Source organism: Canis aureus, chromosome 9, assembly GCF_053574225.1.
Source record: "Canis aureus isolate CA01 chromosome 9, VMU_Caureus_v.1.0, whole genome shotgun sequence".
Lineage (NCBI taxonomy): Eukaryota > Metazoa > Chordata > Mammalia > Carnivora > Canidae > Canis > Canis aureus.
The window spans coordinates 36,934,642-36,949,194 of record NC_135619.1 but is presented as its reverse complement, the minus strand read 5'-3'; the positions used below and the strand labels follow the sequence as shown (position 1 = coordinate 36,949,194).

Below are 14,553 nucleotides of genomic sequence, written 5' to 3'. Positions count from 1 at the left end.
AATTCACAGTAACATTTATGACACCCTTTTAATCACTTTATGGCACTAAATTAAGAATTAGTTTGTTGATTTATCTGAATTTACACAAGCACCAAAATATACCATAATAAATAAAACACTCTTTAAATTCTCTAAGTTGTTTCATTCCAAAATGACAATTGTGAAACATTTTGATTAATTTTTGTTCTCCCTCTTTAGGAGGGAAAAATGAAAGGGATAAAAGAGGTACAGAAACATAAATTTGAAGATGGTAAATTAAAAAAAATAAAGAGATGTCGTTGCAACCAAAATGAAAATTTAGAAAAAGATTCTTGTCTTTATTCCCAAAGTTTGTAATATGAACACTATTTTTAAAACATAATATAGCATTTAAAATTAAATTTGAGAGCTATAAAAATCCTTAACTGTGTGACATTTTTCAGTGAGAACTTGCCAGATCTGGTGATCCCTCAAATATGAGATAAATATTCAATCAAACCATAAAAGTCCTCATAACCAAATGCCAAAAAATAATAGCATATTTCCCTTATCTAAGTACATATAGCAAGTATTCTAGCCACATTGGAGATACACAAATACAACTAAACTTAAAATACAGAGAATCATCTATTTTATTCAGATAAGAGCTGATGTTGCTTCTTGTTTTTCCTTTTTCTCCATATGGAAAACCAAATTCCTAAATTTATATCAGTAAATAAAGGAGTATGCAACCTGTTTAATCTATGCCTGTTTTACTACACTATAACCTAGAAATATTAACTGTCATTATCTCATAAAGATATGATTTTTGATATATGTGATCTCAACAGAATATATGAAAAATACATCTATATATGCTTAATTTCTTATATATTGTATGTTTTTCACAATCCTTTAGTTTCCCTTGTTGAAAACCTTAAATTCCTAAGGCAAAAATTTTCAAAAATTTGAATAAGGTGGGCAGCCTGGGAGGCTCAGTGGTTTAGCGTCGCCTTCAGCCCAGGACCTGATCCTGGAGACCAGGGATCGAGTCTCACGTCGGGCTCCCTGCATGGAGCCTGCTTCTCCCTCTGCCTGTTTCTCTGCCCCCCCCCATGAATAAATAAATAAAATCTTAAAAAAAAAATCTGAATAAGGCTTTGGCATATTATGAAATATAATTACCTTAAATCATAATTTTGGTTTTTAAATAATCTTGACTCCTATAAAATGAAAGCTACAAGAAATATTACTACTATCAAAATTTGAGAATCATTCCTAGCACTGCCCACTTACTCTAGGGGAGACAGTATTTGAACATTCCATATAATAGGAATTTATTTTGGGGGTGCCTAGGTGGCTCAGTTGGTTATATGTCTGCCTTTGGCTCAGGTCATGATCTCAGGGTCCTGGAATTGAGCCCCGTGTCAGGCTCTGTGCTCAGAGGGGAGTTGGTTGGGCTTGTCCCTCTTCGTCTACCCCTTCCTTGTTCATGTTTGTGTTCTAATAAATAAAATCTTAAAAAAAAAAAGTTATTTTATATAACAATAATTTATTTATTTTTTAAAAAGATTTTATGTATTTATTTACGGAAGACACAGAGAGAGAGATAGAGACATAGACAGAGGGAGAGGCAGGCTCCTCAGAGGGAGCCTGACGTGGGACTCGATCCCTGGACTGGGATCACACCGTGAGCCGAAGGCAGATGCTCAACTGTGGAGCTACCCAGGCACCCCTATAACAAGAATTTAAAGCTTAAAATGGGGGGCACCTGGGTGGCTCAGTCAGTTAACTGTCTGATTTTGGTTCAGGTCATGATCTCGGGGTCCGGGAATCAAGTCCCACATTGTGCTCCCTCCTTGGTGGGGAGTTGGCTTGTCTGTCTCCCTTTGCCCCTCCCTACCGCTGGGGTTCATGCACATGCACTCTCTCTCAAATATATAAAATAAAAATTAAGCCTAAAATGAAGGTACAGAAGAATTTAGAACAATGAGCATAACTCAATAATGGAAACTAAGGGATCCCTGGGTGGCGCAGCGGTTTAGCGCCTGCCTTTGGCCCAGGGCGCGATCCTGGAGACCCGGGATCGAATCCCACGTCAGGCTCCCGGTGCATGGAGCCTGCTTCTCCCTCTGCCTGTGTCTCTGCCTTTCTCTCTCTCTCTGTGACTATCATAAATAAATTAAAAAAAAAAAAAAAAAATGGAAACTAAAAAGACCTAGAAAAAAACCACATCACAAACTCCACAGAAAAGAATATACCCTTTAATTCCAAAAAAGTCCCCAAACATAAAAACCTATATTAAAATAAATAAAGAACAGAAATATCAGTAAGAAATATTCAGTTATCTAAGTCTTAGATGAAATGTTGATTACACATGAAATAATCATAAAAAGCAAAAATACGGTCCATTTAAAACAGCTTGAGTTTACTCTCATCTGGTTTCTCAAATGCACTGTATAGTATATATAAAGGAAATTAAGTAAGGACTTTTAGTTTAAGTTTTAGTACCTATGAAAAACAACATAAAAAAAAATGGTACCTCAAAATATTTGAAAAGAACACGAGTGAGTGTCTCTCTGAAGTGGGAAGGACATAGTACTGACTCGATAACCACAACTCGGCGGTCTCTAGGATTCACCAACAGATGCCTGGAAGGTGATAGTTTTTATTTATAAAATTAAATAAAAGTTTGTATTTATTTTGGCACATAAATGCAATTTTGTTAAGAACAGAGAAACTATACTACCTTAGCTCAAGATGTTTTATGACAAAAAGACATCTTCATTTTATAACCTAGGAAATATAACATTCCTGACCTCTTATCATATGCCATGTACTATGTCAGGATCTTTAATTTATAAATTTATCTCAGGAAACAAATGCTACAGTCTAGTATGAATACACACTTGAGCCATTAAAAAGATTTTTTTCTTTATGTTTTTAATTATTTTTTAAAAGATTTTATTTATTTATTCATGAGAGACACAGAGAGAGAGAGGGGCAGAGGGAGAAGTAGGCTCTATGCAGGAAGCCCAATGCAGGACTTGATCCTGGAACTCCAGGATCACACCCTGAGACAAAGGCAGATGCTCAACTGCTGAGCCACCCAGGCATCCCAGGTGTTTTTTTTTTTTTTTTTTTTTTAAAGACTACAGACGTAATATATGCTCATAAAACTAAAACTCCAAATATAACAGAAGTTTGTAACTTGGAAAATATCTTATTCTTACTACCCAGAAACTATCACTTATAGCAGTTTGTATATTGTCATTATTGTCCATACATATGAATGTATTTTAACAGAAGTGTTTAATCCCCCTGGATTTGGATTGGCTCAGCAGTTGAGTGTCTGCCTTTGGCTCAGGGAATGATCCTGGGGTCCTGGGATGGAGTCCCGCATTGGGCTCCCTGGGAGGAACCTGCTTCTCCCTCTGCCTGTGTCTCCGCCTCTCTGTGTGTCTCTTATGAATAAATAAATAAGATCTTTATAAAAAAAAGTGTTTATTCCATAGGTGTTATTCTGCAACTTGCTTTTTTTCAGTTATCAATATATCTAAGACATCTTTTGTATTACTATGTATAGATATAGAACTTTTTTTTAATGCCTGTAAAGTCCTTTACTATATGGATATATAATAATTTAATTACCCAACCCCCTTTATTAATGAGCATTCAATTTGTTTTCAGCATTTCCTTATGCTTGCTAGTTTATGTAGTCTTCAAATACATTTTGGAAAAGGTTGAAAATAAACAAAAATGGCAGTAGAGGTCACCTTTTTTTTGGCATCAGATGTAACACAATGAAATATCACTATGACTGGCATTAGGAAAATCTAATCACAAAAGCTGGAAAGAAAAACAAACACAACTGCATCTTACCTGAAATACAGTATGTGGATGAATTCCTTTAGGTAGGAATACAATTCTTCTGTATTGATATTATATTGAACAACTTTGATAGGCTATAAAAAATTAAAATTATGTATTAATTTATAACAAAATAATCTCAAATTAAAATATGCTTATTTATTGTACTAACGCATTTTCTGGTAATCAAAAGTGATTTGCATTGAGAAAAAATGAGAACATTAAATATAAATTAATCACTTAAATTAGGAATCTTTAAAAATTGGCCTAAGATGACAGAACTTTTTGGTTTGTGGGGGTAAAAGTATGTGTTCACAAGTAGAGAGCTATGCTCATCTGCACTGTTCTTCCATTTGGTCTTACCATTTCCTCAGACACTCTAGACTTGATCCAGTCCCTATAGGTTACTCTCAAAGCAAGGACACTTTCCCTTTTATAAGATCACCCACTTAATTACCTGTAAAATGTCTACCTTGCCATTACACTACATAATTTAAGATGGAAGAAGTATTCCTGGTTTGCTTATGATATATCCTTTTCTAACTGACACAGTACCAGGCACAAAATACATGCTCATAACTCATAAACATATGTGGTAAAAGTAAGAACATACACTATCAGCACTAAAACAGTGTATGCAAACACTGCAATGAATGTTAAGTCAATACCAATACATAACAAGGGCTTCACTTATGATCCTCAAAAAGCGCTAAGTACTCTGATGCATCACTAGAAGACCTCTCTTTATTTACTCTTTTAATGGAAAGATCATTAGCTCAGCTAATTTAATGATTTTATGGAGCTTAAAGAAGACTCCAAACCATGTATGGCTGATTCTAGATTAATCTTCACATATACCTGTCTTTTCAAGATGAATATAAAAGCTGAAAGCACTAAAAAAAGTATCAATGAGGGGATCCCTGGGTGGCGCAGCGTTTTAGCACCTGCCTTTGGCCCAGGGCGCGATTCTGGAGACCCGGGATCGAATCCCACGTCGGGCTCCTGGTGCATGGAGCCTGCTTCTCCCTCTGCCTATGTCTCTGCCTCTCTCTCTCTCTCTCTCTCTTTGTATGACTATCATAAATAAATAAAAATAAAAATAAAAGTATCAATGAGAATGTTAAAAGTTTTAAGTATAGTAAGGAATCTATCTAGAAATTTATCAAGTATCACACTAACTTCAATTATTATAAAGTAAAAGAACATGAAAGTAAATACACGGGAAATTCCATCACATTTTGAATACCACACTACAGGTATCTACTATATTTCTGGTTTATCTAAGGATTTGCAGAAAGTATTTTTAATCTACCTATCTATCTATGTACCTATCATTCATTCAAGTAGGCTCCCTGCCCAACATGGAACCCAACGTGGGGCTTTAACTCATGACCCTAAAATCAAGATCTAAGCTGAGATCAAGAGTCAGCCACTCAGCCAACTGCACTACCCAGGAACCCTTCCCCCCCAATTTTTTTTTTTTTTTTTAAAGTTTGTATTTAAGTAATCTCTAAACCCAACAGGGGGTTAGAACTCATGACCCTGAGATCAAGAATTGCATGCTCTTCTGACTGTGCCGGCCAGGTGCCCCTAAAAAATTTTGAAATCAATAAAATGATTCCCTAATTAAGCATTATTAATAAAAAAAATTGTGAAAAAAACTTCATGTTGATCTTAATGCATCCCAATACCATATATAAACTGATGTACTCATCTACTCTGCTATAATGTGTGTTTATAATACCAAATATGATCTTATTTTCATTGTTAAATAAGGAATAACGTCTGCATAATGTGAAATTTGTATTAGTTCATGTAGAACAAGAGCTGAAATTATGATAGTAGAATTACAACTTTCATCAAGAAAAGGAAAGTCATCAACTCACTGGCCACACAGGTAGGAATCCTTTCATATCTATTCTTCAAAAGCTTAAATGAGAGGCACCTGGGTGGTTCAGTGGGTAAAGCAGTTGAGATTCCAGAGACCTTGGATGGAGCCCACAATAGGCTCCCTGCTTCTCCCTCTGCCTCTCCCTCTCCTCATGCGTGCATTTGCTCTCTCTCAAATAAGGAAGTAAAATCTTCAAAAATTTAAATAATCTTGAGGCAGGGGCTTCCTTCTCAAACCAGACCCTTTTCATGACTCTCTTCTAGGCTACATTTCATCTTGGTTCCACCTTAACAATAGCTCCATGGGCTCAGAACTCACTTCCATCTGTACTGTCTTAGCACCCATGGACCAACATTTTCAATCCATTCTTCTTCTTCTTTTTTTTTTTTTTAAGATTTTATTTATTGGGCAGCCCCGGTGGCGCAGCGGTTTAGCGCCGCCTGCAGCCTGGGGTGTGATCCTGGAGACCCGGGATCCAGTCCCACATCGGGCTTCCTGGATGGAGCCTGCTTCTCCCTCCGCCAGTGTCTCTGCCTCTCTCCTCGCTCTCTCTTAATAAATAAATCTTTAAAAAAAAAAAAAAGATTTTATTTATTCATGAGAGACACAGAGAAATTATTGTTCCTGTTGTTCTACAATTCCTGATCTGTCAAATTAGTTTTGGCAGGAAACTCTTAAGATGAAATAAAGATTTAAAATTTTTTTCTTGTAACATACACGTTATTATTTAGCACTGTTCTAATCAAGTTTACTTGAAGTTACACTAAAAAATATTTTATCCAAACTTGTTCTATGAGCCAGCATCACCTTAATTCCAAAACCAGACAAAGACCCCACCAAAAAGGAGAATTATAGACCAATATCCCGAACACAGATGCAAAAATTCTCAACAAGATACTAGCCAATAGGATCCAACAATACATTAAGACGATTATTCACCATGACCAAGTGGGATTTATCCCTGGGATGCAAGGCTGGTTCAACACTCGTAAAGCAATCAACGTGACAGATCATATCAACAAGAGAAAAAACAAGAACCATATGATCCTCTCAATAGAGGCAGAGAAAGCATTTTTTCAAAATAGAGCATCCATTCCTGATCAAAACGCTTCAGAGTGTAGGGATAGAGGGAATATTCCTCAACATCTTGAAAGCCATCTACAAAAAGCCCACAGCAAATATTCTCAATGGGGAAACACTGGGAGCCTTTCCCCTGAGATCAGGAACACGACAGGGATGTCCACTCTCACCACTGCTATTCAATACAGTACCAGAAGTCCTAGCCTCAGCAATCAAGTAACAAAAAGAAATAAAAGGGGGATCCCTGGGTGGTGCAGCGGTTTAGCACCTGCCTTTGGCCCAGGGCGCGATCCTGGAGACCCGGGATGGAATCCCACGTCAGGCTCCCGGTGCATGGAGCCTGCTTCTCCCTCTGCCTATGTCTCTGCCTCTCTCTCTCTCTCTCTCACTCTCTCTCTGTGACTATCATAAATAAATAAAAATTTGAAAAAAAAAAAAAAGAAATAAAAGGCATTCAAATTGGCAAAGAAGAAGTCAAACTCTCCCTCTTCACAGATGACATGATACTGTACCTAGAAAACCCAAAAAGACTTCACCCCAAGATTGCTAGAACTCATACAGCAATTTGGTAGTGTGGCAGGATACAAAATCAATGCCCGAAATCAGTGGCATTTCTATACACTAACAATGAGACTGAAGAAAGAAATGAAGGAGTCAATCCCATTTACAATTGCACCCAAAAGCGTAAGATACCTAGGAATAAACCTAACCAAAGAGGTAAAGGATCTATACCCTAAAAACTACAGAACACTTCTGAAAGAAATTGAGGAAGACACAAAGAGATGGAAAAATATTCCATACTCATGGATTGGAAGAATATTGTGAAAATGTCAAGGCTACCCAGGGCAATTTACACATTCAATACAATCCCTATCAAAATACCATGGAGTTTCTTCAGAGAGTTGGAACAAATCATCTTAAGATTTGTGCAGAATCAGAAAAGACCCCAAATAGCCAGGGAAATATTAAAAAAGAAAACCATAGCTGGGGGTATCACCATGCCAGATTTCAGGTTGTACTACAAAGCTGTGGTCATCAAGACAGTGTGGTACTGGCACAAAAACAGACACATAGATCAATGGAACAGAATAGAGAATTCAAAAGTGGACTCTCAACTCTATTGTCAACTAATATTCGACAAAGCAGGAAAAACTATCCACTGGAAAAAAGACAGTCTCTTCAATAAATGGTGCTGGGAAAATTGGACAGCCACGTGCAGAAGAATGAAACTAGACCATTCTCTTTCACCATACACAAAGATAAACTCAAAATGGATGAAAGATCTAAATGTGAGACAAGAATCCATCAAAATCCTAGAGGAGAGCACAGGTAACACCCTTTTTGAACTTGGCCACAGCAACTTCTTGCAAGATACATCTATGAAGGCAAGGGAAACAAAAGCAAAAATGAAGTATTGGGACTTTTTAATCAAGATAAAAAGCTTCTGCACAGCAAAAGAAACAGTCAACAAAACTAAAAGACAATCTCCAGAATGGGAGAAGATATTTCCAAATGACCTATCAGATAAAGGGCTAGTATCCAAGATCTATAAAGAACTTATTAAACTCAACACCAAAGAAACAAACAATCCAATCATGAAATGGGCAAAAGACATGAACAGAAATTTCACAGAGGAAGACACAGACATGGCCAACAAGCACATGAGAAAATGCTCCGCCTCACTTGCCATCAGGGAAATATAAATCAAAACCACAATGAGATATCACCTCACACCAGTGAGAATGGGGAAAATTAACAAGACAGGAAACAACAAATGTTGGAGAAGATGTGAAGAAAGAGGAGCCCTCTTGCACTTTTGGTGGGAATGTGAACTGGTACAGCCACTCTGGAAAACTGTGTGGAGGTTCCTCAAAGAGTTAAAAATAGAAATGCCCTACGACCCAGCAATTGCACTGCTGGGGATTTACCCCAAAGATACAGATGCAGTGAAACGGCAGGACACCTGCACCCCAATGTTTATAGCAGCAATGTCCACAATAGGCAAACTGTGGAAGGAGCTTCGGTGTCCATAGAAAGATGAATGGATAAAGAATATGTGGTTTATATATACAGTGGAATATTACTCAGCCATTAGAAACGACAAATAGGGCAGTCCTGGTGGCGCAGCGGTTTGGCGCCGCTTGCAGCCTGGGGTGTGATCCTGGAGACCCGGGATCGAGTCCCATGTCAGGCTTCCTGTATGGAGCCTGCTTCTCCTCTGCCTGTGTCTCTGCCTCTCTCTGTCTCTATGAATAAATAAAATCTTAAAAAAAAAAAAAAAGAAAGAAAAAAGAAAAGAAACGACAAATACCCACCATTTGCTTCGACATGGATGAAACTGGAGGGTATTATGTTGAGTGAAATAAGTCAATCAGAGAAGGACAAACGTTATATGGTCTCATTCATTTGGGGAATATAAAAAATAGTGAAAGGGAATAAAGGGGAAAGGAGAGAAAATGAGTAAAAGTATCAGTAAGGGTGACAAAACATGAGAGACATCTAACTCTGGGAAACGAACAAGGGGTAGTGGAAAGGGAGGTGGGCGGGGGGTTGGGTGACTGGGTGATGGGCACTGAGGGAGGCACTTGGCAGGATGAGCACTGGGTGTTATGCTATATGTTGGCAAATTGAACTCCAATAAAAAAAAATATATATATATATAAAAGAAAGTTTTACAGGGCAGCCCTGGTGGCTCAGCGGTTTAGCTCCACCTTCAGCCCAGGTGTGATACTGGAGACCCAGGATCCACGTCCGGCTCCCTGCGTGGAGCCTACTTCTCCCTCTGCCTGTGTCTCTATGTCTCTGCCTCTCTCCCTCTCTCTGTCTCTCATGAATAAATAAATAAAAATTTAAAAAAAATGTTTCACAGCATTTGTTTTGCTAAACTGTTAAAAAATAAATAAATACCTTAGGCAAGCCAGCTCTTTTTATCACGCTAGGAATAATGCATCTTGGACCAGTTTCTCCAGCAAATCCACACCTGCAAATAAAGAGAAAATTGAAATATTCAAGTTATAACATTTTTTTCTATGTATTTGTCACAGAAACAAGTTTTTCTGGATTTGTTTCAAAGCATTAGTCACAAAACATATATATGGAAACATCTCTAACGTATTCAAAGGGACAAAGAAACTGAGAAAAAATTAATACATCTATATTCATAATTGTGTATTTCAGGTAAAAAAATGGTTTCAAATTAGTGATACTGAAATAAACCAGTATATCATTTCAGATCAGCATGTACTTTTTTTACAGTTTTAAATTTTACCTGATTTTAGGCTATACATCTCTACAACTCTGGATTTGTATTACATCGTATGATTTCATTTAAATCATGAGTTATTCGTAATTCCATCACTCTAACATTATTAGCTTCCAAACTGATATGCTTCCTTTTGTTTTTGTTTTTTACAAAATGCATATTTGACATAATCACACTGTTCCATATGTCATAAACTTCATACAATAAGCTTCTGCCCACATTAGAGTCTTCATTATGATTTTAAAAACTGCATAATATTCCATCCTTTAAAACATGATTCTTCTATTTAGGTATTTGTACATATGTTTCATGTTAATAAAACAAAACTTTTCTAAAAATGTTACTAAGCATAATCACCATGTAAGTTTAGTCTTATCATGATCTCTCCTTGTCCTGCCTAGTTTTCAGTACCGCTCTCCTTTCCTAAATAGCTCTATCTTCTACAAGTCACATCTCCATGTTTACTTGCAGCAGTGCTCCTCAAATTCCCCAGGATGCAACCCACTGGTTGACTTCAACTCCTTTCTTTTACTTCATAAATTCATCTTATCATCCTCCTCTTGATTTGTCAATAATCGTCTTTCTATATGGTAACTTTCTTTTTATTTAATTTAGTTAATTAATTAATTTGACAGAGAATGAGGGAGACCACAAGAAGGAGGAGCGGCAGGCAGAGAGGGTGAGGGAGCCCAACAAGGGCTCTATCCCAGGATCCTGAGATCATGCCCTGAGACAAAGGGTGGACACTTAACCAGCTGAGCCACCCAGGTGCCCCATATAGTAAGTTTCTGCTTCTCATTTCTTCCCAGCCAGAGTAATTATCTTTGGGTGTCAGCCCTAAGATATTTATTATGCTATTAAAATACACATTTAAAACAAAAAAAACAGGGCAGCCCGGATGGCTCAGCGGTTAGGCAGGGCCTTCAGCCCAGGGCCTGATCCTGGAGACCCAGGATCGAGTCTCACCTCAGGTTCCCTGCATGGAGCCTGCTTCTCCCTCTGCCTGAGTCTCTGCCTCTCTCTCTGTGTCTCTCATGAATAAATAAATATAATTTTTTTAAAAAGTTAAAAAAAAAGGAAAACATAAATAAGGGAGGATCTTGCATTGAACAGTAAGAGAACATCATGGACCAAGAACTACTTTTAATCCAATTCTGGAGCAGCTGAGGTCCAATACTTCAATAGATGGTTCTGAGCACTTATTCAGCAAATTATTATTAAATACCTACTGTATACTAGGCAATGTTCAGATTGACGATTCTCAGACACTTCTATTTCAAGAATCTACAGAAGAGGTAATTCAGGCTGTTACTTTCCTCTCAACCCCAATCCATACAAGGGCTTGCCACCTGATGTCCAAGCGCCACTGTGATCATCCGCCAACCTCCGACACCGTGTGCAAATATTTTAAGCTTTGTGTTATCTAAGGCTTTCTTTCTGTCATCAAAGAGATTATGCCATCCAAAAGACTGAAAACCACTACTCTAGTGTTTAAAAGTTGCCTTTTCGGGGATCCCTGGGTGGCTCAGCGGTTTGGTGCCTGCCTTCGGCCCAGGGCATGATCCTGGAGCCCCGGGATCGAGTCCCACATCGGGCTCCCTGCATGGAGCCTGCTTCTCCCTCTGCCTGTGTCTCTGCCTCTCTGTCTCTGTCTCTCATGAGTAAATAAGTAAAACCTTTAAAAAAAATAAAAGTTGCCTTTTCAAACATGTCAAATTCCGTAATCTAAGAGTTCGGGGCCGGGGCAACAAAGGATCTCGAGTCTTACCTCCTCTTCACCTCTTTATGTGTTCAGTCTCTCTAATCTGACTTCCTACTCCAGGCGAGGGGCAATGGCTCTGTCTTACACTTCAATTCCCAGTACCAACAGACGCTCCGTTCAACAAATATTTACGTTATAGTTCGGTTGTCACCTTTCTAAGCAAACGAGCCCAGGATAAAGGTCTAAACCATCGCTGTCATCCCCTGCGTGGATGACACCAAAGGATCCGTTCGGTGTGGGGTGACGACCCGGGGCAGCGGAGAAGACAATTCTCCCGAAGCCGCCTGGGCCTCTCCAGGAGTCAGAACCGGATCCTCGGGATTCGTATCGTCCTCGTTGAAAATAAACAGTAAGGGCGGTAATTCGAGGAGGTGCTGGAGGAAATAGTGGAGATGTGGTAACCTGCCCGGCGAGCCCGGGAGGACAACCCCGGCCGGGCCCCGACCACCCGCCCTCCCCTTGGCACGACCGTGGGAGCCAGCGTCGCCGCCACTCACTTGGTAAAAGCCTCTCCCAGGTCTATCACGACTGCCGTTTTCTCCCCGCCGCTCCCTAGGCCTTCATACAGCGGCATGGTAATAAAGGCAACCGTCAGCACGGGAGCGCGACACCGGGCCCACCAGCTTCGGCTCTCGAGGGGCGAGCCCGGGCCGACGGCACACGGGCGTGGCGACGGCGGGGGCCTCGAGTTGCGGCGGCGCGCCGGGCCCGGGCTGTCCCAGGATGTGCCTCACTCCTCCTCGGATCCAAATCTTCGCAGGCGTCCCCGTCTCCGGTACTAAGGAAGAAGAGACACGGGCGGCTGCGGATCAGGGTGAGGGCGGTGGGTGTGGGGGGTGGGTGTGGGTGTGAATAAAGCGATCAGGCGCGCCGGGCGCCCGAGTGGGGCGGGGCTAACGGGGGGGTCCTTCCTGCTGGCCACGCCCCCTCAAATAGCACCTGGGGCGGAGGCTTCCATCGCGCGGGTGCTGTTCAGTCTCCGGTCTTGACGTGGAGGCTAGTGAGCGCAGGAAAAAATCCTCCAAAAGGAAAAAGAAAAAAGCCTCCAAACTGATTTGTGTAGTCTCCAGGTGAAATTTGTTGTGCCAGGTGTTCTGCGTATGGTTTATGCTTCACAGGAAGTACTGACAACAGGCGTTCTTTTCTTACCTGTGCGAACTGAAGCTCAGAGGAACTTCGCGTGTGGTCACTGCGCTCAAAGTTCTCATTTTAATCCAAGAGAAAGCAGTGAAAGGAGTACCTACGGATCTATGGAGGAGGAGACAGGGTGGTTTAAGGAAGGAACGCTGAACCGAGGGTTTCTGTTTACCCTGAAACCGAGGAGCTGTGCCCTCCGAGAAAATTTAGTTGATCTTTCTATTGCCAGTATGGGCACAAAATCGGAATTATTATAATATGGACTGTTTACAAGTTCGTCATTTCACTGCTCCACTTTCCTTCCGCTGAAATTGCCCGTGGAAACGGGGGTTAGTCGGATAGGTTACCCCCTTGTCTCTGAAACTGCAGGAAGAGGAAGGGACCTGCTCATCCCCAGTACGTCTACCTGACCGGTGTGGATAAGTTCTTTCTGTAGTAAGAGTTAAGGCTGTACAAGGCAAAAGGTTAGTGTCATTCACTGTAGGATTTACCGATCAGTGATCTTCTTGAAAGCAAGTTGCCAGAGGTAAGAGAGTGACGTTGGAATTGTGACAAGGAAGGCAGAGTGGGAAAGGATGAAGCATTTTGCTTAACAGGGTGAGAGTAGATGAACCCTTCACTCGGGTTCAAATTCTGTTTTCTTCAACCACCTTCTGTCAAGTTTCTAATACTTCTTGTCCATTTTCTTATCTGTTAACTTCTACTTCACAAGGTGGGGCTTTTTTTTGGGGGGGGGTTGTTGTTTAATTTTATTTATTCATTCATGAGAGACACAGAGGGAGAGAGAGAGAAGCAGGCTCCATGCAGGGAACCCGACGCGGGACTCGATCCCAGGCCTCCAGGATCACTCCCCGGGCCGAAGGCGGCGCTAAACCGCTGAGCCACCCAGGGATCCCAAGGATAATCATTTTAAAGAAGCCCAACTTGGGGTGCCTAAGTGGCACAGTTGGTTAAACGTCTGACTCTTGGTTTCACCTCAGGTCATGATCTCAGAGTCATGAGATCAAGTCCTGCCTCAGGCTCCATGCTCAGTGTGGCGTCCACTTAAGACTCCCTCTCCCTCTCCCTCTCCCTCTCCCTCTACAGTACCCCTCTCAAAATAAACAAATGTAAGTCTTTAAAAAGAAAGACAGAAAGAAAAGAATAAAGGAAGAGAGGGAGGGATGAAGAGAGGGAGAGAAGAAGGGAGGGAGAGTCCAACTCTTCCAGCAGCTTGGTATAATGGACCAGAGTTAAGTCCTAGCTCTATTAGCCAGCTGATCTCAGGTAACTCCATTAAACGCAGGCCTCAGTGTACAGGCACTAATAATCAAAAGTAGGTTGAACTGGGATCTTCATCCTTTGAGCTAACACTACATTGTCTCCTCTGCTCTCCCTGCTTCTTTTTTCCCAAACCAGGCATTCCTATTCTTCTAACTGTTCTTCGTTTCATAGTTTTCAGGCCACTTATGAGTCCATTTACCCACTTCTGGAATTTTTCTATTTTGTTAATGTGGCCCATACATTATACAACATCCAATATATGTATGAAAAGTTCATAGTATGACAAGGCTCAACTCTCTTGCTCCAGCTACTGTGACTGATTAGTTTCTA

General features: G+C 40.4%; 2 protein-coding genes across 5 annotated transcripts in view; one reads left to right on the top strand and one right to left on the bottom strand.

Annotated features, from left to right (window-relative positions):
- ACTR10 (actin related protein 10) overlaps positions 1–12,513 on the bottom strand; it is a 31,824-nt gene extending 19,311 nt beyond the window's left edge. The window contains exons 1-4 of one of the 3 annotated variants that reach the window (XM_077909441.1): positions 12,321–12,512; positions 9,707–9,779; positions 3,841–3,923; positions 2,501–2,609 (exon numbers count right to left, since the gene is read on the bottom strand). In XM_077909441.1, coding sequence (XP_077765567.1) covers positions 2,501–2,609; positions 3,841–3,923; positions 9,707–9,779; positions 12,321–12,397 — 342 coding nt within the window. In that variant the 5' untranslated portion in view covers positions 12,398–12,512. Of the gene's footprint in view, positions 1–2,500; positions 2,610–3,840; positions 3,924–4,776; positions 4,889–9,706; positions 9,780–12,320 lie in introns of those variants that run through there. The other 2 variants (XM_077909442.1, XM_077909443.1) reach the window with 2 other exon arrangements.
- A 244-nt stretch (positions 12,514–12,757) lies between these two features.
- The window catches only part of ARMH4 (armadillo like helical domain containing 4), a 163,020-nt gene continuing 161,224 nt past the window's right edge, over positions 12,758–14,553 (top strand). For both annotated transcript variants that reach the window (XM_077909436.1, XM_077909435.1), the window contains exon 1: positions 12,758–13,424. The gene's annotated coding sequence lies outside the window, so the exon portion shown is untranslated. The remainder of the gene's footprint in view (positions 13,425–14,553) is intronic.